General features: G+C 41.5%; 1 protein-coding gene across 5 annotated transcripts in view; it reads right to left on the bottom strand.

Moving 5' to 3' along the window:
* SAMD12 (sterile alpha motif domain containing 12) overlaps nucleotides 1-26,732 on the bottom strand; it is a 434,589-nt gene that overhangs the window by 133,549 nt on the left and 274,308 nt on the right. The window contains exon 5 of one of the 5 annotated variants that reach the window (XM_057532461.1): nucleotides 13,958-14,068. The exons of 3 other annotated variants lie outside the window; for them this stretch is intronic. In XM_057532461.1, coding sequence (XP_057388444.1) covers nucleotides 14,037-14,068 — 32 coding nt within the window. In that variant the 3' untranslated portion in view covers nucleotides 13,958-14,036. Of the gene's footprint in view, nucleotides 1-13,957; nucleotides 14,069-26,732 lie in introns of those variants that run through there. One more of the 5 variants, XM_057532459.1, reaches the window with a different exon arrangement.

The raw sequence follows: 26,732 nt of genomic DNA, 5'->3' as shown, positions 1-26,732 counted from the left end.
TCCAGGATGGTGGTTCCCAAACCTTATTGTGCATGAAAATCACTTGGGGAAACTTGTCCGAAATGAAGATTCCCATCCTTCTACTCATGATTCAGTGGGACTGGGGTGGGGGCCATGAACCTGTGTGATGAAAAGGACCCCAGGTGTCTCTAAAGCACATGGTCTATGGACCACACTAGGAGAGACCATGCTCCTGGGAAATACATGAAGACTATAAAACAGCCACAAGTGCAGAGAACTGCCATCAGCTGGGGGTGGGGCTGGAGCACATTCAATGATGCCTACCACGTTCCAGGAGCTCTGCCAGGCATTTTCGAGACATTGTCTAGTTTATGCTCTCGATAACCTGCATAACTATCATTATGACACTTGTTTTGCAGCGAGCAACCCGAGGTGCAGAGAAATTAAGCAACTTGCCTAAAGTTAAAAAGTGGATTCAAAGCTGGGTGTGCGTGTGTGGGGTGGATCTAGTCTACTGATTCCTCTAGTTTTGCTCTGCACCCTTCCCCATCATGCTCTGTACTCCTAGACACTGACCTGCATGGACGGCATCCCAGGGCCCTCTGCCCTCTGGCTTCCAGTTGGGGTGGGTCCTGCCAATGGGACGTGCTGGGAGAAGACTAGGGGGAGGGAGGAGAGGGAGTTCAGGGTATTGATTCCCCAGCCTCCCTCACTGCGGGTCTCCAGGGTTGCATCCTTTGACCAAAGGCCACAGCTCTTGTCAGTGGCTCTTGCCACATGACTGTCACCTTTTAAGTTCCTGTAACTATTCCGTCTTCTTGCCTCTTCCAGCCTAAGGCTGATAAGTGGTACCCTTCCTCTCTCTCTGTCTAATTAGGATGAGTGAGTTTGTTGAGGGCAGGGTCTGTATCTTTTTATCTTTGTACCCTCTGTGTCTAGAATAGTGCCTGTTTACATAGTAGAAAAGTTTTAGTGCATGTTGCCATGAATAAGCACTTTACTAGTCCAACAATGTGCTAAATATTCTCTAACTATTAACTCATTTAATTCTTGTTATTTTATTTTTCTGTTTTTGAGAACCAATGTTCTTTTAAAAAAGAAAGCTATTGGATGTTTGTCCCAGAAAAATGAAAACATTTATTCGTGCAGAAGTCTGTACACTAATGTTCATAGCAGCTTTATCAATATTTGCAATAGCCCAAGACTGGAAACAAGCCACATATCCTTCATTGACTATAAAGTTAAACGAATTGTGGGACATCCATCCATGGTGTATGAGTCAGTGATAAAAGGGAACAAACTCTTCATACATGGCAACAAGTCAGAAAAAAGCCCATCTCAAAAGGTTATAGGGCTTCCCTGGTGGCGCAGTGGTTGAGAGTCTGCCTGCCAATGCAGGGGACACGGGTTCGAGCCCTGGTCTGTGAAGATCCCACATGCCGCGGAGCAACAAAGCCCGTGAGCCACAACTACTGAGCCTGCGCGTCTGGAGCCTGTGCTCCACAACAAGAGAGGCCGCGACAGTGAGAGGCCCATGCACCGCGATGAAGAGTGGCCCCCGCTTGCCGCAACTAGAGAAAGCCCACGCACAGAAACGAAGACCCAACACAGCCAAAAATAAATAAATAAATAAATAAAAAGAAAAAAAAAAGGTTATATACTCTGTGATTCCATGTAAGTAACATTCTTGAGGTAACTAAATTATAGGGATGGAGGACAAATTAGGGATTGCCAGGGGTTGGGGTGGGCAGTGGGGGTAGATGTGGCTATAAAAGTGTAGCACAGGGGACACTGTGCTGATGGAACAGCTCTGTATCTTGATTGCAGTAGTGGTAACACAAAGCCACACCTGTGATAAAATCTCTCTCTCACACACACACACACCCCCACACACTTGTGTGCTTGTAAAACTAATGGATTGTATAATACCAATGTCCGTTTCCTAGTTTTGATATTGTATTACGGTTATGCAAGGTGTTAGCATTGTGGGGTGCTGGGTAAAGGGTACACAGGACCTCCCTGTACATTTTTCTGCCACTTCCTCTGAATCGATAATAATTTCAAAATAAAAAGTTGAAAAAAAGAAAGCTGGTATATTTCATTTCTTCATGTTTCCATTGGCAACAGAGTCCCACTATCCTACTTTTAAAATGGCATTTAGATTTTAGTTTATTCTATAGAAAGTATGAATTAAAATAGTGTAGTAGATGCAGGGAAAAATGTATAGAAGACTTCAAGCCTTTATCTGTTCCTGTCAATTTTACCTTAATGGGGATCATGAGAGCTGGAATAGGGACATTTGAAGATGTCTGGAATTATACCTTTATATTTATTTCAGCAAGATTAAAGACAAACCCACCTACTTAGGACACTTCACCTTTAGTCTCTTTCAAATAAAAATTCAGAATTATTCACCAATATGGGATCCCCTCTTTTCTTCCTCTTTCCCTCCCTTCCTCCCTTTCTTTATATGTATACATACACACACATTCACACACATATGTGTGTAGTGTATTCATTCATACAGTAGTAAAAAATAAGCCACATTCGAAACCGAGAATACTAAATTAGTGTCAGGAGTGAAAATCTTTATGAATTTGAGCATTTGTTCTTCCCATCAAATCATATAAACCAGGGGTAAATATTTCAGACTTAGCAAAAAAGGCACTAGATGAGGTTGCTAGAGATGTTCCTTAGAAAGGTAAGTTGATCTTTCTACATCACCTCTACCCCCAGCCACTGCCATCTGCCTGAAGGAGCCCTATTGCCCTTTGAAATCACTTATTATACATCCTGTCTGCTTTCCCAAATAGTTCCAATATAACATGATTTCTATTAACAAACAGAGAATAAGTTCTTCATTAATTTCTTGATAAACATAAGGCACTTTCCAGTTGCCGACAGAGTCTCTGCAGGTCAGTACCTGCAGGAAGGGAGGAGAGAAGGGCTGGTCTCACATTTCCATCTTGGAGGAATTCCATAACCACCACCTCAGCTGCTGTTTTGTGCTTGGCCACGTGGAGAAATATAAGTGGTGTCAAGCCAGAGTACCCTCTCTCAACTTGTAAATTAGCAGATTACCAGCAGATCATCTAATTTTCCTCCCTGCTGCTCTCTCACCTGCATGCCAGCAGTGTTTTGAACTAATATGTCAATACAGGGGCGTAAAGTGATTTATGTTCTACATAAATTTCTAGTTGGGGGTGTAGATGTTTATGACAGAAAATATCTCCCTTAAATCCACAGCAGACATGTAACAGGAAGGAAATCTCTTAAATACCTCCATTAATGGTTTTGTACTGGTGGCTCTTGATAAAGGGTCAATTACAGTTTTGAGATCTGTGTGATATAATCTACTCTCTGTGGTTGCAAATTTTAACTTCTTTCTGTGGTTGTGTCCTACCAATTTGGTTCAGTCAAATCAAGAAAAGATAAGATTCCTTAGTAATAATATGGGAATATTATTACTTTGTTTAATACCAAACTAAGGTAACTAAGTTTCCCTGCACTCATTCTGTGTCCGTGAGTCCAGTTTACGAAGAGCAGGAGTTTTGACATTAGCACAGCCTTTGAACCGAGCTCTGATCCTCATTGCGTGTGTCACCTCGGGAATTTGGATAAATGTTTTAAAACAGTTATTTTTCAGTGAACCTCAATGTACGTTAAATGTCATCAGAAGGTTAGGAAAAGTCCTTCCAGAAGCCTCCCATTGGAGATGATGGTGCAAAAGCAAACATGCACGGCCCAGCTATGGAGGAGGGTCTGAGGAAGGGAAAATTGCTGCAGCCCCAAATGAACAGCCACTGCTCTTGGGGCTGTAAGACATCTCCAGGTGAGTCAACATCCCCTGAGAGGTATTATTATCAGGGCTCACCCTGAGAGCTGCGGCCCCAACATCAGAATCTAGGGATCTAACTTCTTAGAGATTTCTGGTACCATCTTCTTTTTGGTGTGAGTTACTCTCAAAATGCTAGGGCAGGTGTGGGAGAGACGGTCAAATTTCAAAAATTAAATGAAGGCACTGGCATTGCCAACTTACCTTTCTGCCTAAGGATGTAAAAACAAGCAAGCAAAAATTCTAGATCTAGTTAACATGGTCTGAGAATGAAGTTTTCTGTGAAGATGACAGATGCCCCATCCCAAAGGGAGATGCCACGAGCCTTGCACATACAACGCAAGGTTTGCAAAAGAGGTGTGAAGCCAGTTTCATTATCTTGACCCCTCAGTCATACCAAGAGCACATAAAGGTTGGGAGTATATGTTTAAAGATTTCTTTAAAACAAAATATCAAGTGTTGGTGAGGATATGGAACAACCAGAACTCTCATGCACTCCTGGAGGGGGGGTTTATTATTAAAACCACTTTGAGACACTGGAAGAATCTACTAAGGCTGAACATATATGTACAGACTGAATTGTATTCCCCATCCCCAAATTCATACGCTCAAGTCCTAACCCTTAGTACGTCGGAATGTGACCATATTTGGAGATGGGATCTTAAAGAGGTAATTTAGTTAAGATGAGGTCATGAGGGTGGGCCCTAATCCATTATGACTGGTATCCTTATAAGGAGAGAAAATTTGGACAGCGACATACAAAAGGAAGCCCGTGAGAGAATACAGGGAAAAGACAGACATCTCCAAGCCATGAAGGAGGTCTCAGAAGAAACCAACACTACTGACACCTTGATCTCAGACTTCTAGTTTCCAGAACTGTGAGAAAATAAGTGCTGTTGTTTAAGCCAGCCAGTATATGGTACCTTGTTATGGTAGCCCTAGCAAACTAATACAGTCTACCCTACCCTACTCAGCAAATCCACTCCTAATATGTACCAATGGAAATGTATAGTTTTGTCCACCCAAATATGTCTGATATAATCTAGAACAGAACTTTTTACAGAGTAGTCGCAAACTGGAAACTACCAAAATACTCATGAACTGCAGAATGCAGAAATAAATTGTGGTATGTTCACATGTTGACCAATTTAGAGAAATGAGAATAAACCATCTAAAACTGCAGACAACAATATGGATGAATCATCCACACATATAATGTTGAATGAAGAAGTCACACACAAAGAGTACATACTGAATGATTCTATTTATATGATGAACAAAAACAGATGATGCTATTCTTTACCATTAGAATTGAGAATTGTATTACCCCTTGGGCAGGGGTAGCCACTGGAAGGGAGCATAGGGAAGGCTTCTGGGAATACAAGTCATGTTCTATTTCTTGATCTGGGTATTAGTTTCATGGGTGTGTTCAATTTGTGAAAATTCAGTGAGCTGTACAGTTAATGTATATGGCCTTTTCTATATGTATACTTCAATCAAAAAGTTTTAGATGGAGTTTTTCTATAAAAAAGATGGGCACGAGTCCCTGACATTCTAATTTGCCTCTATTTGCCTGGGGGGAGAGAGAGGAGGGGCTGCTTTCTGATTCCAAGTCTAGTGAGGAGGCTTCAAGGAACTTTCAAACAACTTGACATATGTTGCTGGGAGCTTGTGGGACAAAGTGAGATAGCTAAAGAGCCAGAACCTGCGGTGTGCTAACTGCTCTGCTGGCAGACTAAACAAAAGATTTTAATGCTAGCGACAGTCTGTCCTCATTTGTCTGTGCAAGGACTGTATCAGCATTTCCCCTGGATCAGACCTGGGCCATCCTGAGCGAGAGAGCTGGTGTGGAGGAGCTAAGATCTCCTCTAAGAGGCCACTTAAAAAGGGAAAACACAACTCAAGCCAAGAAGCTGATGTGCTGCTGAACTACTGTGGGGTGAAGAAACATAAACTCATCGAAGGACACAGATGCATTTGCTCTCATCAAAAGGAACATAGATGAGTCACCTCCATCAGTGGGGGTGGTGGGGTGGTGTCCTCAGAAGAACCATCAAAGAGTAAACGCTTGTCAACCCTCAAGAACAAGGGTTGGCTTATGACAGTATTTGTCACGTAAGAACTTTCTCGACCGCCATGCCTTCCTCACCCTGTTCTCATTGGAAAAAGGTTAGAAACCCCTAGTCAGCAAGGGAAGAAGTTGTATGTGACATTGGGCAGAGGAACGTGGCCTATTTCTTCAACACGTTCCACACTGGGAAAGAGAGGAAAACCATTAAAATTGGAATCTTAAGTCATAACTCAGCTATCAGACTCCTGGTAGAAGTTGTGGGCCCGGGAAAGATAGTTAAAAGTCACAGAGCAAATTCTGAAAGTTCTCATCACAAGAGAAAAAAAATTGTAACTATGTGTGGTGATAGATGTTAACCAGACTTTGGTGATCATTTCACAATATAGACATGTATTTATTCATGTTGTACACCTGAAACTAATGCAATGTTATATGTCAATTATATCTCAATAAAAACCACAGCATAATTTTCAAGGGGGTCATAAATTAATATACTCATAAAACTTATACCTAGAACATTTATTTCTCTCCCAGTAGTACACATCATCCTTGGGCTGTATCAACCCGACTTCCTCAATAATGGACCAATAGGAACTACTGGTTCAGCAGAAGTAGGAGTGAGGGAGGGGAAGCAATTGAGGGAAACCCTAAGGTTTTTAGTTTGGGTGATCAGAAGAGACTGATGTCCATAAACAAAATGCAGATGCAGGAGAAGAAAGCAGGTTTGGTGGTGGAGGCAATAGAGGAGTTCATCTTTGATGTGCTGAGTTTGAGGTACCTCTGGGCTATGGTGGTGAAAATTATCTTTGGACAGCTGGGAACTCAGAAATGAAGTTAGAAGAAGTGGCTGGACTTGGAATCATCAGTGTACAGGGGCAGTTGATGTCTTAGAAGTAGATGTGGTTTCCCAAGAACATTAGGAACATTATTTTCTGAAGAGCGATTAGCAGAGTAGTCAGTAAAGGCACTTGCAAAGTAGGCAAGGAAAAGAAAAGAGTGATTTTCCTGAAGCTGAAGCAAGAGAGTGTCCCCTGAAGAAAAATGAGATCAACAGTGGCAAAATTCTACAGATTTCAGGGAAAAGAGATACTGAAAAGTATTTGTTAAACCTCAGAGGACTCCAGTGATCTTTGAGTTACCATCTTGTGAAAAGAAGTTGGGTGCGAAAGCCAGAAAACAGTGGACTGTGGAACAAATGAGACGTGAGAAAGTACAATCCATATGGACTGTTCTAGAAATCTAGTTATGTAGGGAAGGAGGGCAAAAGTTTAAACACAGAAAGGGTCAGGGGAAGGGGTCCTTCCCTTTTTTGTGCCAAAGTCTCCTTTGGCAGTCTGGTGAAGCCTATGGTCCTTCTCAAGAATGTTTTTAAATGCAAAAGGGAAAATATGCAAGATTACAAAATAATCAAGTTATATTAAAAAACACGTACCAAAATAGTTCTTAAAATCTCATGATAGAAGTATACAGCTGATTCTTTATTGATGCATTAAACGGTAGGATTTACTGGCAAGAATAATAACTACCATAATTTGAAAGTGGTGATGAGTGCGAATGATATTTCAAGGTATCTTCAACAAACCGTTATGTGATTAAAAATTACCTGTGATTCTAGTGACAAAGTCACAAGAACTGCTAAGAGTAGTGAGCTTTTGTACTTATAGTCATAATAGAAAGAAATGTTACATTTCAGTAAAAATAAAATTAAGTGTAATTCGTATATTGAATTCAGCATAAAATTAAGTGTAATTTTGATTGAAATATATTTCATATATAATATTTATTCCACATAAAAATAATATATATTATATATCTCCAACTTCATCAGCCCCGCTGAATTCTAGCCAAGGTTCCCTTGGAGGAGGGAGGGATCCAGAGACCTCAGGTTAAGAGCCTTTTACTAAGGGAAGAGAGGTATTTTTGTTTTAAAGGAGAGAAATTTTGTTTATGATAGAGTGGAAGGTTTTAAGTCTTGCTCTGGCAGTATGGCAGGATAATGCAGCAAAGTAGGGACGGACTCTGGAACTAGACTCCTTGAGTTTAAATCCTGGCCCCCTGTTTATTAGCTGTGTGCCATTAGGCTAGTTATTTAACCATTTAACGTTTTTATACCTCAGTTTCCTTATCTGTAAAATGGGGATGATAAATAGTAACCCACCTCACAGGTTGTTGTGAGAGTTACGTTAAGAACACTTTGGCCAGTATTACCTTGACCACCTTCCACTCACTCAGTATCCCTTGGCAAAAGGGACACCTTCAGTTCTCTGAACGTGTAACATTCTTCCTTGCTCAGAAAAACTGCATATACTGTTTTTCTGTCTGGAAGGCTCTCCCCACTGTTCTCAGCATGACCGACTCCTCATCCTTTGGGATTCAGTTTAAATGTTACCTCCTTAGAAAGGCTTTTCCAGAAGCCATCTCTGAAATAGAACTCCCACCATTTCTCTGTCTCTCAGCATCCTTTGTCCCAATTTGTAACCGTTTTGGTTAGTTGTTGTCTATAATGAGTTCCATAATGGCTGGAGTTGTGTCTCTCTTGATCCTCTCTCTAGCCCCTGTACCTACCACATAATAAGCTCTCCATAAATATTCATTAAATGAGCCATCAGACAGGGAGCAACTGAAGATACAAAGGAGATCCCCAGCTATATTCATGTTTGGGGACTGTGCTTCAGTTTTCAATGTGGGTGTATATTTTTTTAGTCTGTTCTCAGTCTTGTCCTGGAGCTGGTGGAAAGCCAGACATATTGTTTGCATTAAAATGTTTATAAGGCAGCATTTAGTCTTTCTTCTAACACTAGGAAGATCCCCTCTCTGGTCAAGGCTGAACCAAATTAAACAAGAGAAGAATACCAAATTCTGTGCTGTGCTATGACAGTTCATGTTCACAAAGTTGGTGCACAGGACAGCCATGGGCAATTCTTTCACCGAGCCAGTCTTTTGCTATCACTCTAATTTTAGGCAATGTGAAGTGATGAAAGAGATATTGATCTAGCATTCAGGAGCCAGATTCTGATAGTTCATGCTTAACTGGGTGGTTTTAAGCAGATCAACCTCTTTGAGCCTTAGTTTTTTCATCTAACAAATGGCAATTTTAAAATATCTGCTGTGCTGCAGACTGTTAGCTATGCCCCCAAATCCATTCTTCCCTTTACTCTGAGTACAAGACTAGATGACAATTCCAAACTACCCTTGAGGTTGGTGTGGTTATGTGATTAAGCTCTTGCCAACAGAATGTAAGCACAAGTGATATTTGTCACCTCTGTTTCTTGCTCAAGGCCCTTTATTTCCAGGTGGGAATGGAAAGGACTGGAGTAGTATCAAAAATGGTATCTTAAAGACAGCAGAACTGCTGCCAGCCTGGGCCCCTAAATGACTATGTGGAACAGAGCCACCTCCTGACTTGCAATCTTCAGCTAGGACTGTTAAATAAGAGAGAACTAAGCCACTAACTCTTTGGAATATATTTGTTATAGCAACTACTGTTTCTCTGACACACATGTCCTACCTACTTTACAGAATTGTGAAAGATAGTAGTTCTCATGTATAAGAAAGAGCTTAGGGAGGTAGAAAGTGCTATAAAAATTTGTCGTCATCAATATTTTCTTCCAGCTTTTTTGAAACATAGATGACACATAACATTGTGTAACTTCAAGGTATACAACCTGATGATTTGATACAGGTATATATTGCAAATCATTTTATTAATACAGAGAAAACAAGTGCATATTAGAGTGCCTGACCTATAGTAGATATTTAATGTTTACCTGTTGAACAAGAAAATGAACATCTTGCTGATGAAAAGCCTGAGATTAAAAAAAAAAAGTCTATACAACACAAAAGCATGGTAAAGATATTTGTTTGCTCAGGGAAAACTTTTAATTGATTCACTTGAGCTCATACAATTAAAGCAAAAACCTCCTGGATATGTACTTTTTTCAAGAAGATTGCTTTTCTTTCTAATACTTGTTCCATCAAAAATAAATTATAAGATATTAAAGGACATTTTGCAACAAGGAAAATATACCCTTATTCACACCACCGAAACACACTCTTTCATTTTTACCCATTGGCTTAGAAATTTTATCTACATGCATGTCAATTTTTCATAGTTGTAAATCTGTTTCTTATTATTATTCTTAAAATAAATTTTAATTTGTACTTGATAAGGAAAGCACAGGTTTGGTAATTCTCCAGAAGTGATTCCAACAAAGAACCACCTAATATTTCTAACAGTTCCAATTTAATTTTGCCAAGGGGTTCCATTCTTATTAAAAAGCATAACAGGGAGAGGAGGTGATTTTCATAAGAAAGTACACAGTGGTGTTAATTCTCACTACAATTAGGGTGATAAGGCTACAAATGTCACAATCTTTCTACTTCCTTTTAAAAGCTTATCTTGTGGGTCTTACAAAAATTAAATGAAGGGCAAATGAGTATATATGGATCTTATTTAAGGATAAACATGAATTCAGTGATTAATTCCACAAATGTTTCTTGAGTGCCCACTACGTGTCAGGGAGAATGTGGACCATACTGACACAGTCTCTACCACTGAAAAGGTTCAAGTATGGATGAAAGACAAGAAGACACATTTCGGTGAGCTCAGAGGAGGGGCAAGGCCATTTTCTGGAGGAAATGAGACCTGATGTTTGGCTGGAAGCTAGGCAGGCAAATGGGTAGAAGGAGGTCCAGGTCCGCTAGACACATGGACCATAATGAATGATGCTCACGAGACTGTAGGTTATTCTACCGTACTGGACGTTAATACAGCACACCGAGGGTGAATGGATGAGAAGGGAGAAGTAAGCAGAGGTCAGATAATGAAGAGGAGAAAAGCTTCCTCATAGCAGTGATGGTGTTTGTTCAGCACTGGGCACATACAAACATGCATACATTCCATCTGTATTTGTGGAATGAATTAAGCCACATTATGCTATGCAGTTGACCATTACTGGTCATAGTCATTGGACTCTGGTTGCAAAGGAAGAGTAGTACACCCAGGTGGGAAGGGACCGCTAGTCTCGAGAGAGAGAGACTGCATCTATGATGGCCCTTATTGCCATGCTGGGTATGCCACAGGACCACTGCTCGCTTCTCAGTGCTGGGACACTGCTTCATTTTTGTTGGTCCTGAACTGTCTGATACTAAACAGCAGGGGTCAGGCACACTGAACCCTAATCTGAGAAATGTCTCCTTATTTCAACTTCATTTTTCGATGGCAACGGGAATGCCACAAATATAGCTTCTTAGGACACGCTTGCGAAGCAAATGTATAAATGCCATTTCCAACTCCTATTCCTAGAAGCAGGGAATAAGGGTGGGTGGGAGAGAGATGGGGAAGTCACAGAAAACAGAAGGGAAGGTTGAGGAGAGAGACTGAAGACTTCTTCTAATTGTTTCTTTTTTCTTTTTTTAAATATCCTCAAGGTTTTAATTAATTAATTTACTTATTTTTTGGCTGCGTTGGGTCTTCGTTGCTGCCCGCGGGCTTTCTCGAGTTGAGGCAAGCGGGGGCTACTCTTCGTTGCGGTGCACAGGCTTCTTACTGCGGTGGCTTCTCTTTGTTGCAGAGCATGGGCTCTAGGCACGCGGAGTTCAGTAGTTGTGGCTCGCGGGCTCTAGAGCACAGGCTCAGTAGTTGTGGCGCATGGACTTAGATACTCCCCGGCATGTGGAATCTTCTCAGACCGGGGATGGAACCTGTGTCCCCTGAATTGGCAGGCGGATTCTTAACCACTGTGCCACCAGGGAAGTCCCCTAATTGTTTCTTTTTTATTTATTTATTTATTTATTTATTTATTTATTTATTTATTTATTATTGACTGTGTTGGGTCTTCGGTTCGTGCGAGGGCTTTCTCCAGTTGCGGCAAGCGGGGGCCACTCTTCATCGCGGTGCGGGGACCGCTCTTCATCGCGGTGCGCGGGCCTTTCTCTATCGCGGCCCCTCCCGTCGCGGGGCACAGGCTCCAGACGCGCAGGCTCAGCAATTGTGGCTCACGGGCCCAGCTGCTCCGCGGCATGTGGGATCTTCCCAGACCAGGGCTCGAACCCGTGTCCCCTGCATTAGCAGGCAGATTCTCAACCACTGCGCCACCAGGGAAGCCCCCCCCTAATTGTTTCTTTATCCTTGATTCTAGTCTTTATTTTTTGAAACTCCTCTTAGTTGAAATTGAGCATTAAGGATGCAAATTAACCAGAAATCTTAGTCTCTAGGGAGATGAATGGATTAATAAACCAGATCTAGCAATACTGATTTATTTGGAGGCAAACACAGATTTGAAAGCACGAGAGCCCAGCAGGGTGGCTGACTTTGGAAACATTTTGCTACTGCTCTGCTGGGCATGCTAAGAATGCATGGCGCTGGCTGACTCCATGGGGGTAGCGCATGGATTCAGCTGCTGAAGAGCAAGGTGAAATTAAAGAGAGAATGAGATGTGTGATCTGATTTAATCACATCTGCTGCTTCAATTTCTCAATAACAGCAACCTGCTCTACTGTGTCAAACTGGAGAATGAAAAGCAATATATATATATATATGAATCATAGCTAGAAGATGGATTAACTCTCTAATGCCTGCCAATCCATTTCAGGCATCTACAATGCAAATGACAACTGAGTTTTCCTTATAAAGAATTTGGGAGCAATTATTCCTGGACCTGGATCGGCATAAAATTACCATAAACTGAGGAGTAAGCAATGAAATGTCACCTCCTAAAAGAGACCAAAACCTCAGGACCCAGGCTAGGGGATAGCTTGGGGAACATTATGTATTTTAATACCCAGGTCATCCTCTGCTTCTCTTCTGATGACTGAATGAATGCATGCTTCGTGTTGCTTCAGATTTCTAGTAGGATGACAGCCACCAAGTACATGACCCAATTCAGCCTCTTTTAGGAATGCATGTTTGTGAGGAGTTTAAAAGTTACAAATCTGTATTGGAATTGATATTTAGTGGAAATCATCCTCCCATCCCCAACCTGCCCTCTCACAAAGGAGCTGCTACTTTAGGGCCTCTGGGCTCTATACCGAGTATCAAACACAATACACAATGTCATTCTGCAGGACCTGCATGTTTCCCTGGCTAGTCAGATACTTTACAGCAGCGAGGTCCTAAAGGTTAGTAAGGTGATTCATCTAATGTAAAATAGTTATTGTGGTTAAATGTTCCATTCTTCTGGGGTGGGGAGATGCCTTCTACATGATTCCATTTAGCAGCAGAAGATAAATGCTTAGGTATAATTAGCTTACCATAGGCAGTTTTACATCCCATTTACAGTGAAGCAAATCAAAGATGAAAACAACTAGACAATAGCTATTTTGGTCCCTTCCATAGAGTAAGCATGCAGTGGCGTGCAAACATGCACACGAGTGATCCCCAAAGATGCACAGCTAGTTCAGAGAAGATTCATTTCAAAAGACAGACTCAGTGAAGGGCATTTTGTAGGGAATACATGAACAGACAGTCCAGAATTCTAATGTAATCAATTTTTCAGAAGCACGGACTTTCAATATATTTTTTTAAAATGACGTCCTAAAACATAATTTCTACTGCCAGAGATCTGAGTAACTGAAAGTTCTCCTCGTTCCTCTCTTGCTTCTGAAAACCCAGAGTGTGTTAGCCATCTCGGTAGCACTTGTATCACAGTCTACTGTAATCCTCTGATATCATCTCCTAAGACTGGAGGCCTCTCGAGGGCAGAAAGCCTGGCTTGCTCATCTTTGTCATCCATTTCCAGAGCATACGATGTAGTACCTCCATGGCACAGGTATGCAACAAACAGGTGTGAACTGCACCATTCGCCACTCCAGGTAGCCTCACTCTGGAGAGCAGTCAGTTATTTCCCAGTTTATGGAAGAACAATGGATAAATGCCACTGGAAGGAGGGAAAGGTTGGCAGGCAATCAAGTGAAGTTATATTAAAATTAATTTTCTGATTTTAAAAAGATCTGCTGAATGGGCCCTTTACAGACCTTGAGTGAGAATTTATAAATACAAGATGTTGATTTAAAACAAAGGCCCATTCATTTCGCCACGTGGTACATTTCTTTAGCACCCTGAAGAGCTGAAGCAGTCTTGGGGGTTCCTGGCCCCGACCTTTTGTTGTCTGACTGGCAAGGGTGGGCTGTGGTAGGAGTCCCTGGGCTGCTTCAAGATCCTGGCACCTCCTATTCAGAAGACGGATCTTCAACTTGAAAAGCTGTGAATGCCAGAAATGTCTTTTAAGGTGTGCCAGATCTATTTTCAATTTCCAATATGTAGAGTGAGAGTGACATATTTTTATCCATTTAAAGAGCCTTATGGATACTACAGACTTACAAACAAGTCTATAATAATATAGGAGATAATTAGTATATGTTAACCATTCCCGATTATATTTTGGCTTAAAATAAGCTGGTCTGCTCTCTTTACCCTCTTTTTAGTAGACAAAGCAATGGATATGACGATGCCTCGCCTCTTCTTGAAACCTTGTGGAGACTGGTCCTTACTTTCAGAATAAAACCAAAATCCTGACCACGGCCCTGCAAAGTGTGTCTTGGCTACTGTCCACCTGCCTCACTAGGCCCTTCTGCTAATTTCTTCAGTTTTCCAAGTTCTTCCCAGACTCTGGGCTCTTCCTACAGGCTGTACCTCTATTGTGTTGCTCTTCTCCCCGCTTCTTTGCTTGATTAACTTGTTTATCATTGGGGGTTCAGATGGTTGGCCACTCCCTTACGAAATCCTTTCCCTGACTGTATAGTCTCGGTTCCCCTTTGTACACTATCACACAGTCACTTCTTCACAACTGTCACTTCATAGTTATTTGTGCAATTCTTTCTTTAATGCCTACGTTCTGTCCTATATTTTAAGTGTCAGGGTAGCAGTGAAAAGGTACGCCTTGTTCATTGTTGTGTCCTTAGCACCTGGTCCAGCACATAATAGTTGCTCAATAAATAATTACTGAATGACAAAGTATCTTTCAACTAGAGCTGACTATAGACTTGAAGCATCAGGCATTGTAATGGAGTGGATGGGAGTGGACTCTGGACTCTGAATTCAGCTTCAGCAACAGGGACAAGTCATTGGAACTGCCTGAGCCTTGTTGTCCTCATCTGGAATCATCATGACATGAACGCTACCTCTGAAGAAAGTGAATACACGCGGTGCTGCTTGACAATGATGCTCTGCATTGTGCACAGTCACACTACTGTTAATATCGCTCTGTGTATGGCTCTAGCCATTCTTCCTATTTCTGGGGAGAAGTCTCACATGAAAGCAAGCTTCCGACCTTCCTCCTTTCAGAAATCTAAAGAGAAGCAGGAGTACGGAAAAGCCTAGCTTTAATGCTGAACCAGGTCACCTAATAAAGCCATTTACAAGCATCCAGAAGCCTCAAACTGAGGGAAGACATACAAATTCTCATTCTGAGAGTCGAGCACAGTTGTTTGGTGACAAGTAAGAGGAAGGCATTTTGGGAAAGTCAAATAACATCACTAAATCAGGAGGCCTGGCTACATGGGTGGGTGGGGGGAAGGAACAGGGCACCACATAGAGTCCCCTTCCCCACTATGGACACAGGGCCCTCTAGGACCACAGCTGGGGGAAAGCGAGGACAGTTGAATGGTTACCCTTAGCTATTTTTTCTCTTACATGGCTTATTTTTACTTTTAATTTGTTTTAATTGTGAAGTGTCATTCATAAAAAGAAGCTATGAAAATTGTTGGGATTAGATTTAACATATCATTGAATTTATTGTTACATTAAAACTTTAGATGTATAATTATTTAAAACCATTGTCACTAAAAATTAGTATTACTATTAAAAATAACAGTAAAGCAAATACCAATGCATCAGCTACTGATCTTAGCAAGTAGAATGTTAGCAGTACCTTCGAATGTCTGGAGGGCTTTTTCCTGATTCCGTCCCCTCCCCTCCACCTGTGCGCATCACTATCTGGTACTTCCGTTCATTGTTAACTTGCTTTTCAAAAAAATACCTCTACCACCTACGTATATATCTCTAGTCTAAGTAACGTACTGCTTAGCTTTGCCTGTTTGGAAATGGATGTGAGTGGACCATACTGAATGTCTTCTGTTTGACTCTTACTCAACTTTGTTTCTGACATTTGTTCATACTGATGCATGTGGCTAATTAAGATTTACTTTCCATTGTACAAACGTACCGCAATTTATTAACCAAGACCGCAGATGGATTGTGGGCTTATTTCCAGTTTGGGGCTATTACTTGATTTTTTTGTGGACTTACTCTGACATCTAGGGGAGAGGTTCTGGAGGCAGAGCAGTCTGCTGGAAGTAGAGAGACTCATTTTTATGGAACAATGTGGAATATGCAGTGTGGGAAAATAATGCACATGGCCCAACCACACAGAACTCCTGTGAAGTGGGGATGTTCTCTAACCCAACTGTCACCAACGTGGTCATTCATTAAGAAATAGGATGAACATTCTGGAACTAGACAGGATACTGCTCCAACTCATGTAAATTCTACCCAGCTCACAGGGATAGACAATTCATGTGAAATACGAGACGTAGCCACACGAGGTACACAGCACAGTGGGTAGAGTGAAGTGTACCCAAGATACGGAGAGATGGGTCTTGATGCAAGAGTCCCCAGGCTGAGTCTACACGTTGAGAGTCCTCAGCATGTAGGAAATGCTGAGTAAGGCAAAGCTCTCCTGCTGGGTCTACTCAAGAAATTGGCTACTCTCCATTCTCCTGAGGCTACTGAATGACAAAACTTATTATGTAAATGCATTATTAAGCAGCCCTCAAATTAAGAGTGCCTGGGAATGCAGAGAAGTCACCCAAGGCACCAATGAAGAGTAAGTTATGAAATAGGCTCCCAACAAGGAATTAAAAGAAAAGGTTCTACACCACAGACTATAAATATAATATAAACCCAAGGAAATAAACATAACATATGAGAAAATAGTAGACTTTGGAAAAAATTTGCCATAAGAGAAAGACAAAAGTTTAAGAGAGTAACTACTTTGTATTCTCAAGGTAATTACTCAAAATACAAACTTGCTAAAAAGAGAGGTCATGAGGCAACAAACGGAAATAAAAAAGGGATTTTATGAAAAGAATACAAGGAAGCAAATAATTCCATTGCAGAATTTAAAACTGCTAAAAAGCAGTGAAGAGGAGAATTGTTCCTGAATTAAGTGGAATTAGACTAGTGAAATAGGACAGTGGTTCCAAACCTAGATGATCATAGAAATATGGCTGGGGGGGGGGGAAGCAGATACTTAAAATATACATTCCTAGGGTTAAGTATAGGAGATTTTGATTCAGTGGGCCTTGGGTGAAGCTAAGAAATCTGTACTTCAAAAATTCCCTGAAGTGATTCAGAAAATCAATCTGGTTTAGAAACTATTAAGGTGAGTGCAAACTTGAGACACTCACCCAGAACTCAGAGAGAGAAAAAAAAGCAAGTGAAAATGACTAAAGAGAAAAAGATGGACTGAAATCACAGACACAGTATATGTAGCATATGCCTAATGGGAGTAAATGAGAAAGCAATCGGAACCACTGCAAGAGAACCAATTTCAAAAACATAAATTGCCCTAAACAGAGTGAAAAATACAATCTACAGAATGGGAAAAAGTATTTGCAAACCATGTATCTGATAAGGGGTTAATAGCCAAAACATAAAGAACTCATACAACTCACTACGAAAAAAAAAGCAAATAACCCAATTTAAAAATGGGTCAAGGATCTGAAAAGACATTTCTCCAAGGAAGATACATGAAAGGCTAACAGGTACATGGGAAGATACTCAGCACCACTAGTCGTCAGGGAAATGCAAATTAAAACCACAATGAGATACCACCTCACACCTGTTAGAACGGCCATCATCAAAAAGACAAGAGATAACAAATACTGGTGTGGATATGAAGAAAAGGGAATCCTTGTAAATAATGGGGGGGGGCTGTAAATTGTGACAGTCGCTATGTGGAAAACAGTATAAAGGATCCTCAAAAAATTAAAAATAAAACTACCATATGATCCAGCGATTCCACTTCTGGGAAAATACTCAAAGGTAACAAAGACACTAACTAGAAAAGATAGCTACATCTCCATGTTCATAGCAGCATCATTTACAAAAGCCAAGACATGGAAGTGACCTAAGTATCCATCGATGGATGAAGGGATAAAGGAGTTGTGGTATATATAAACAATGGAATATTATTCAGCCATAAAAAGCGAGGAAATCCTAACATTTGTAACAACAGAGATGGATCTTGAAGACATTATGCCAAGTGAAACAGTCATAGAGAGAAAGACAAATCCTCTATGATCTTACTTATATGTAGAATCAAAAAAAAACCCCAAAAAACAGAGAAAGAGGTCAGAATTGTGGTCACCAGAGGCAGAGGGGGGAAAGGGGGAGGGGAATTGGAGGAAGGTGGTCAAAAGGTACAAACCTGCAGTTATAAGATAAATCAGTGCTAGGGATGTCATGTACAACATGATGATTATAGCTAACGCTGCTGTGTGATATACAGGAAAGTTAAGAGAGTAAATCCTGAGCATTCTCACCACAAGGAGAAATTTTTTATTCTTTTCTTCTTTCTTTTCTTTTTATTGTATCTATATGAGAAGGTGGATGTTTGCTGAACCAATTGTGGAAATCATTTACAATATATGTACATCAAACCACCATGCTGTATGCCTTAAACTTACATAGTGATGTATGTCAATCGTTTCTCAATAAAACTAAAAAAAGATAAGCTAGAAAAAGGATAATAAAATGGATAAATGCAAACCAAAAAAATGGATACTGAAGAAAAATCTCTCTGAAATGAGAGAAAAAAAATCACTAAAGTTTTACTGTGGACTTTGTGAAAACTGATAAATATTTAGATTCACTGAATATCAAGTCTAAAGAAAGAAACTTTCCCAAATCCAGGAAAAAGAAATAGATCCTGTATAAAAGAAAAAAAAAAATCAGTCTAATTTGTCTATGTGGTTTTCAGGGAGAATGGTTACGCTATGCTTCCCAAATTCTACCATCAGTAATAAATGAAGGCAAGGAGAAGACATTTTCAGCTGGGAGAGGGCTTTAGAATGCTGATGTGTTCTGTACAGTAACTGAGATCAACCAACAATATGGGCGTTGAGGAATGCAAACATTGTTAAATAGCGTTGTTTCTAAGGAGAATGTAAACACTATCTCATTCTTCAAACAAGAGGTCCGATTATGTGACAATCAACAATTTAACTATTGCAGGGACTTCCCTGGTGGTGCAGTGGTTAAGAATCTGCCTGCCAATGCAGGGGACACAGGTTCGAGCCCTGGTCCGGGAAGATCCCACATGCCGCGGAGCAACTAAGCCCGTGCGCCACAACTAGTGAGCCCACGCGCCTAGAGCCCGTGCTCCGCAACAAGAGAAGCCACCGCAATAAGAAGCCCATGCACTGCAACAAAGAGTAGCCCCGGCTCGCCGCAACTAGAGAAAGCCCATGCGCAGCAACGAAGACCCAATGCAGCCCAAAATAAAAAACAAACAAACAAAGAAAACCCCAATTTAACTATTGCAGACTGAGATAAAAACCTAAAGTAGAATAACAAAAACTGGGGGGAAAGGGTGGTGTGTGTCCGGAGCTGGAGGAAGGAAAGCGTGGGCACTTTTCATCTGTATGTGGGGTGAGTCAGTAGATATTGTTTCATTCTTGACATTAATAATTTGAAAAACAGAGGTTTAGAACATAGGTTTTAAACATGTGTCAATATTATTTAAAAATTTGATAGTAATGATCAGAAGAACTTTAAACAAGTACCATACCTTCCAAATTCCTGGAGTAGGATGCAGAGGGGGGAAGGAATCAAAGATAAACTCATAATGTAGAGCAAAACTAGGCACATCCATTTAAAAAAGGAAAAAAGGAGGAACAAAAGGGACTCCAAAAATTGAAGTCAGATGTAAGCTAAGAGAACAGAACAAAATAATCGACTTTTATAAACATACATATTTATGAAAGTCTGAAAGTATATGCACCAAAAGGTTAACAGTTGTTCCTGCATGGTGTGTTTAGAGTAACTTTAATTTTAAAATGTTTGACTAACTAAATTTTTAAAAAATTTTCTGGCAGCAATTACATCTATGTGATTAAAAATAAAACATACACCGAAAATTCCTCTTCATTCATCTGAATGAACGCTGATCACGAAGGCCCTCATTAAAACTAGAAATGACCAGCCTAGCTGCCATGGCTGAGATTGGCATTTGCTGTGATTGTGTGACTTGTTTCACTAATCTGACTCATTTCCCCAAACAGGATGCACAGGTGGTGTGTTCATTTATTTAGTCACAACACTAATTATTCTTTACCATTGTGCTCTGCCCTGGTTTTCTCAACATAACCACTGCAACGGTAGGAAAGCACCCTTGGGTGTTGCTTGTGTGCATGTGCAGAAGGTGTGGGACCTCGGCTCCTAGCCAAGTGAGACTGGGTCCTCAGCTGTGGGTCAGTCCCTGTCAGGATGCGAGGGCTCACTGTTCAGCCCCTTCGCACCACACACTTTTATCTGCCCTCCAGCTTCAGCTCTCATAACTGCCCCACCACAAGCCTCAAATTCCAGCCACACTGAGCAAGTCATTTCTTGAATCTTGCTGCCATGCCTGGACTGCTTTGCCACATTAGGGGAAAATGAAGGGCCACTCCTAAGGGTCCACGGCCCCTCTGCCTGTCCCCTCATTTACCTCGTGTATTGTGACTGCTTTAGTCATCTGCTGAGGAAATGTCTGTCTCACCACGTGGATGCCTGCTGCCAGGGAAGTATGGTGTTTGCCTTCCCGCATTAGCACAGTGCCCAAAAAGTAGAAAGTGCTCAACAGACACTGCTGCATGGAGAGCTTCTCTGAGCTGCTTCCCTTCAGCCCCCGCCCCCTGTTCCCTCGCTCACACCTCTCATCTCGGTGGGAGAGATCCTGAAACCCAGTCCCCCTAAAACCGAGTGCCCTCTGTCTGAAACTTTATTCCCTTTCTTGTCCTGCCCCTGTTCCCCTCAGGACTGAGGAACATCAAAGAAAAGGGGGACTGAAAGCGAGCAGGACCCTGTTGGGGGCTTCCTGGGTACAAGCCCCTCCATTTCCCATGCTTCTTGTTTGGCATTCTCTTGAGTTCCAGAGAACAGACTCAAGCAGTTAACGATTAGAACAACAGAATCACAGGCCTCCTAGTTCCTCCTGAAGGGATAAAGATAACAATCTGATGCATATCTTTGAGTTGTTCTACAAAAACTAAGACACCCACCCCTCAGCTGGTGGAGGATGGTGACCACATGCTGACTACGAGCACAAAGACCCCAGGCTGGTTGGAATGACCAACATTCCTGAAACATCACCCTATTACCTCACCACCAGCCAATCAGAAAAATGTCCAGGGGCTGATCCCGCACCCTGTGACGCTCACCCCTAATGTTGCCTTTAAAAACCCTTGTCTGAAAGCCCGCGGGACTTTGGATCTTTTAAGCATTAACTGCCCTATCTCCTTGCTTGGTAAATCCATGCTGTACTTTCCTTCACCACAACCCAGTGTCGGTAGATTGGTGAGTGAAGCCGAGTCCGGTTAGGTAACAATTTTAGGGTCTAAGAGGCAGCGTCCGGCAAACCTTGTTCTCTGAGCTCCACAGGGCCACTCTCTCCTGGAGGAGCACAGATGAGATTTTTCTGCAACAAAATAAGCTGGCAAGGGCTTCCCTCGTGGCGCAGTGGTTGGGAGTCTGCCTGCTAATGCAGGGGACACGGGTTCGAGCCCTGGTCTGGGAGGATCCCACGTGCCGCGGAGCGGCTGGGCCCGTGAGCCACAATGACTGAGCCTGCGCATCTGGAGCCTGTGCTCCGCAACAAGAGAGGCCGCGATAGTGAGAGGCCCGCGCGCCGCGATGAAGAGTGGCCCCTGCTTGCCACAGCTGGGGAAAGCCCTCGCACAGAAACGAAGACCCAACACAGCCAAAAATAAATAAAATAAATAAATTAAAAAAAAAAAAAAAGCTGGCAAGAGTTCAACGGCACGGCTCCTGTGCTCTGTGGCCGGCTCCACCCTCACTGAAGAGCCTAGCTACTTTGTACTTCCTTCTCACCCACCTCCTACCCAAAGCCCCACCACTCTCCGGAAAGAAGCTGGCACCAGGCTTGTGCAGTCTTCTGTATCGTGATGCCAAGTGGGTCTCTACTGAAAGAGAGGGGATGGTCACAAAGACCTGATGTTGACGTTGAATATTCCCAAGTTGAAGAATTTCCTCACCCAGCCCTATCTTTTACAATATGATCAAGCAATAATCCTTTTGCTTTACAAATTTACAAACAAAGGACAAAAAAGAGTGCCTTATTTTCAGGCTGGGTCAGGAGAGTACTGAATACAGTAGGACCTCACTTACAAAGCGTTAGAGTCACGAGGCGCCCAAGAGACCCTCTGAAGAACTGGGGTTTATGCATTTCGCCTTCCTCCCACCTCCTCTCTGATCACTGGTCCCCTCAGCCTCCACTAGGTCACCTCTACTCCAGTCACACTGTACTCAGCGTCCAAACAGCCCATCACCGTGCCTCTTGTATGTGTGTGTCCCATCCCTTCATGCCCACCCCGCAAAACAACAGTCATCTTTCTAGATGTTGCCGAAATGCCAACTGCTCGGCAAAGCACTCTTGAATGACTTGCTCACAGTGAGACATATAAACACAGTACTGGGGCAGCTCTTAGTATTATGCCATTGCATGAGAAGTTATCTGTTTCTGCGTCTTCATTTATGTTTTTATTCAACAACTAGATATTGGGTAAGCGGCACGAGTGGGTGAGCTCTTTGAGGATGGAGCCTGTGTCTGTCATCCCTGGGGCCCTAGATCTCAGCTCTGCACCTGCGTAAGTTATGAGCACAATAACTCCTTGGTGCATAAAAAATGATGGAAAGATAAAGCCCAGCTCTTTGATATTCAGGAATGACTATGCTCATTTTATAACAGAGAGGTACCCGCCTTTGTGTCTAAGATAGGTAACGAAGATACCACAGTTTCTTTACTTTTTTTAATAGACTGCTCTTACTATCAGGAAGTTCTTCTCATATCTAATCTGAATCACACCTCCCATAATTCAAGCTTCCCCTTGATCCTCCCTTGGTTTGCAAATGACAAAATGTTGCTCTTCACCACTATTCTGATATTTGAAAATTATTCTAAAATTTTCTCAGCTAGTTCCAACTAACAAAAAAATGTGGTGTTGAGAATCTCAATTAACTTTATTCCTATGGAGGCCAGTTTTAAGGTTATATATCTTTTACAGATATTTTCTCCTGGGGACTGCTGAAGGCCTTTGCATCACATGCCACAGTTGCAGGGCCAGAAGCTTCCTAGGCCTGGTAAAGGCACAGCCTTGGCTAGAGGAAGAGAGACTTCCTGGATCTAAGAAGAGTGTACATCCACTGTCTCAAAGACCCTTTACCTATTGTGTGACACTTTTTTTTTCTTTTTAAGTTTTTATTGAATTTGTTACAATATTGCTTCTGTTTTATGTTTTGGTTTTTTGGCCTAGAGGCATGAGGGATCTTAGCTCCCTGACCAGGGATCAAACCCGCACCCCCTGCATTGGAAGGCGAAGTCTTAACCACGAGGGAAGTCCCTTGTGTGACATTCTTGATGTGGCTCAGCTACAACCTCTGTGGCTGTCTCGTCCACTTGCATCCAGGCTTTTCCTCCCCTTCCATTTGTGCACGTGACTCTGCGGCTCTCTACTGTGACACATTTCCATACTCTCCTAATACCCAGGGGTTTGAGGTTGGCTTTCCAAGGAATTGTCTTTCTGCAATATCTGAGGGGCTGGCCACAAATTACTTTGTCCTGAGTCCCAAGTATAACTTCAAATAGTACCTGGCAAAAGATTTTCAGGAACCACGAACTGTCCCACAACTTAGTGTATTAGGGGTTGAAATGTGACTCCCCCAGAGTCACATATCAAAGTCCTAATCCTCATCAAGTCAGAGTGTGAGACCTGATTTGGTGGTGTCGATGGAATGATGTAAGATGAGGTCAAATTGGAGTAGCATGGTCCCCTTATCCAATACAACTGGTGTCCTTATAAAAGGGGAAAATTGGGCAGAGAGAGAGAGGCATGTGAAGACCGCAGTTATCCTGCCATACAAGAAACTACGAGACGGTAGGAGAGAAGCCTGGAACAGGCCCTTCCCTAATGCATTCATGTGGCAATTTCTGTTGTTCTAAGCTATCCAGTTTTTGGCACTTTGTTACTGCAACCCTAGTAAACTAACACAAAATGCGATATACTACCTGCTTTCTTAGTTTATCTGGCTGTTCTGAAGGGGGCAAGCACGTTTCCCTTTAAAGTTTATGTCAAGTCTTCAAGTGACATCACACTAACTACTCCCCTAGGGAATGATTAGACATTTGACATTGTCCTCTGCACTGAGGCAGAGGACACTAACAATGCAGCAGCATGAGAGATTACTACAAGCACCTATATGCCAATACAATGCACAACCTGGAAGAAATGGACAAATTCTTAGAAAAGCACAACCTTCCGAGACTGAACCAGGAAGAAATAGAAAATATAAACAGACCAATCACAAGCACTGAAATTGAGACTGTGATTAAAAATCTTCCAACAAACTAAAGCCCAGGACCAGATGGCTTCACAGGTGAATTCTATCAAACATTTACAGAAGAGCTAACACCCATCCTTCTCAAACTCTTCCAAAATATAGCAGAGGGAGGAACACTCCCAAACTCATTCTATGAGGCCACCATCACCCTGATACCAAAATGAGAAAAGGATGTCACAAAGAAAGAAAACTACAGGCCAATATCACTGATGAACATAGATGCAAAAATCCTCAACAAAATACTAGCAAACAGAATCTAACAGCACTCTAAAAGGATCATACACCATGATCAAGTGGGGTTTATCCCAAGAATGCAAGGATTCTTCAATATATGCAAATCAATCAATGTGATATACCATATTAACAAACTGAAGGAGAAAAACCATATGATCATCTCAATAGATGCAGAAAAAGCTTTCAACAAAATACAACACCCATTTATGATAAAAACCCTCCAGAAAGTAGGCATAGAGGGAACGTACCCCAACATAATAAAGGTCATATATGACAAACCCACAGCCAACATCGTCCTCAATGGTGAAAAACTGAAAGCATTTCCTCTAAGATCAGGAACAAGACAAGGATATCCACTCTCACCACTATTATTCAACATAGTTTTGGAAGTTTTAGTCACAGCAATCAGAGAAGAAAAAGAAATAAAAGGAATCCAAATCGGAAAAGAAGAAGTAAAGCTGTCACTGTTTGCAGATGACATGATACTATACATAGAGAATCCTAAAGAAGCTACCAGAAAACTACTACAGCTAATCAATGAATTTGGTAAAGTAGCAGGATACAAAATTAATGCACAGAAATCTCTTGCATTCCTATACACTAATGATGAAAAATCTGAAAGGGAAATTAAGGAAACACTGCCATTTACCACTGCAACAAAAAGAATAAAATACCTAGGAATAAACCTACCTAAGGAGACAAAAGACCTGTATGCAGAAAACTATAAGACACTGATGAAAGAAATTAAAGATGATACAAAGAGATGGAGAGATATACCATGTTCTTGGATTGGAAGAATCAACATTGTGAAAATGACTCTACTACCCAAAGCAATCTACAGATTCAATGCAATCCCTGTCAAGCTACCAATGGCATTTTTCACAGAAGTAGAACAAAAAATTTCACAATTTGTATGGAAACATAAAAGATCCCGAAGAACCAAAGTAATCTTGAGAAAGAAAAATGGAGCTGGAGGAATCAGGCTCCCAGACTTCAGACTCTACTACAAAGCTACAGTAATCAAGACAGTATGGTACTGGCACAAAAATAGAAATATAGATCAATGGAACAGGATAGAAAGCCCAGAGATAAACCCACACACATATGGTCAGCTTATCTTTGATAAAGGAGGCAGGAATATACAATGGAGAAAAGAGAGCCTGTTCAATAAGTGATGCTGGGAAAACTGGACAGCTACATGTAAAAGAACGAAATTAGAACACTCCCTAACACCATACACAAAAATAAACTCAGAATGGATTAAAGACCTAAATGTACGGCCAGACACTATCAAACTCTTAGAGGAAAACAAAGGCAGAACACTCTATGACATAAATCACAGCAAGATCCTTTTTGACCCCCCTCCTAGAGAAGTGGAAATAAAAACAAAAATAAACAAATGGGACCTAATGAAACTTAAAAGCTTTTGCACAGCAAAGGAAACCATAAACAAGACAAAAAGACAACCCTCAGAATGGGAGAAAATATTTACAAATGAAGCAACTGACAAAGGATTAATCTCCAAAATTTACAAGCAGCTCAATATCAAAAAAACAAACAACCCAATCCAAAAATGGGCAGAAGACCTAAATAGACATTTCTCCAAAGAAGATATACAGATTGCCAACAAACACATGAAAGAATGCTCAACATTATTAATTATTAGAGGAATGCAAATCAAAACTACAGTGAGGTATCCCCTCACACCAGTCAGAATGGCCATCATCAAAAAATCTACAAACAATAAATGCTGGACAGGGTGTGGAGAAAAGGGAACACTCTTGCACTGTTGGTGGGAATGTAAATTGATACAGCCACTATGGAGAACAGTATGGAGGTTCCTTAAAAAACTAAAAATAGACCTACCATATGACCCAGCAATCCCACTACTGGGCATATACCTTGAGAAAACCATAATTCAAAAAGAGTCATGTACCACAATGTTCACTGCAGCTCTATTTACAATAGCCAGGACATGGAAGCAACCTAAGTGTCCACCGACAGATGAATGGATA

Source organism: Balaenoptera acutorostrata, chromosome 17 (genome assembly GCF_949987535.1).
Source record: "Balaenoptera acutorostrata chromosome 17, mBalAcu1.1, whole genome shotgun sequence".
In the NCBI taxonomy this organism is placed as follows: Eukaryota; Metazoa; Chordata; class Mammalia; order Artiodactyla; family Balaenopteridae; genus Balaenoptera; species Balaenoptera acutorostrata.
Note: the sequence above shows the minus strand (reverse complement) of the source record. Positions and strands in the feature narration are given on the sequence as shown.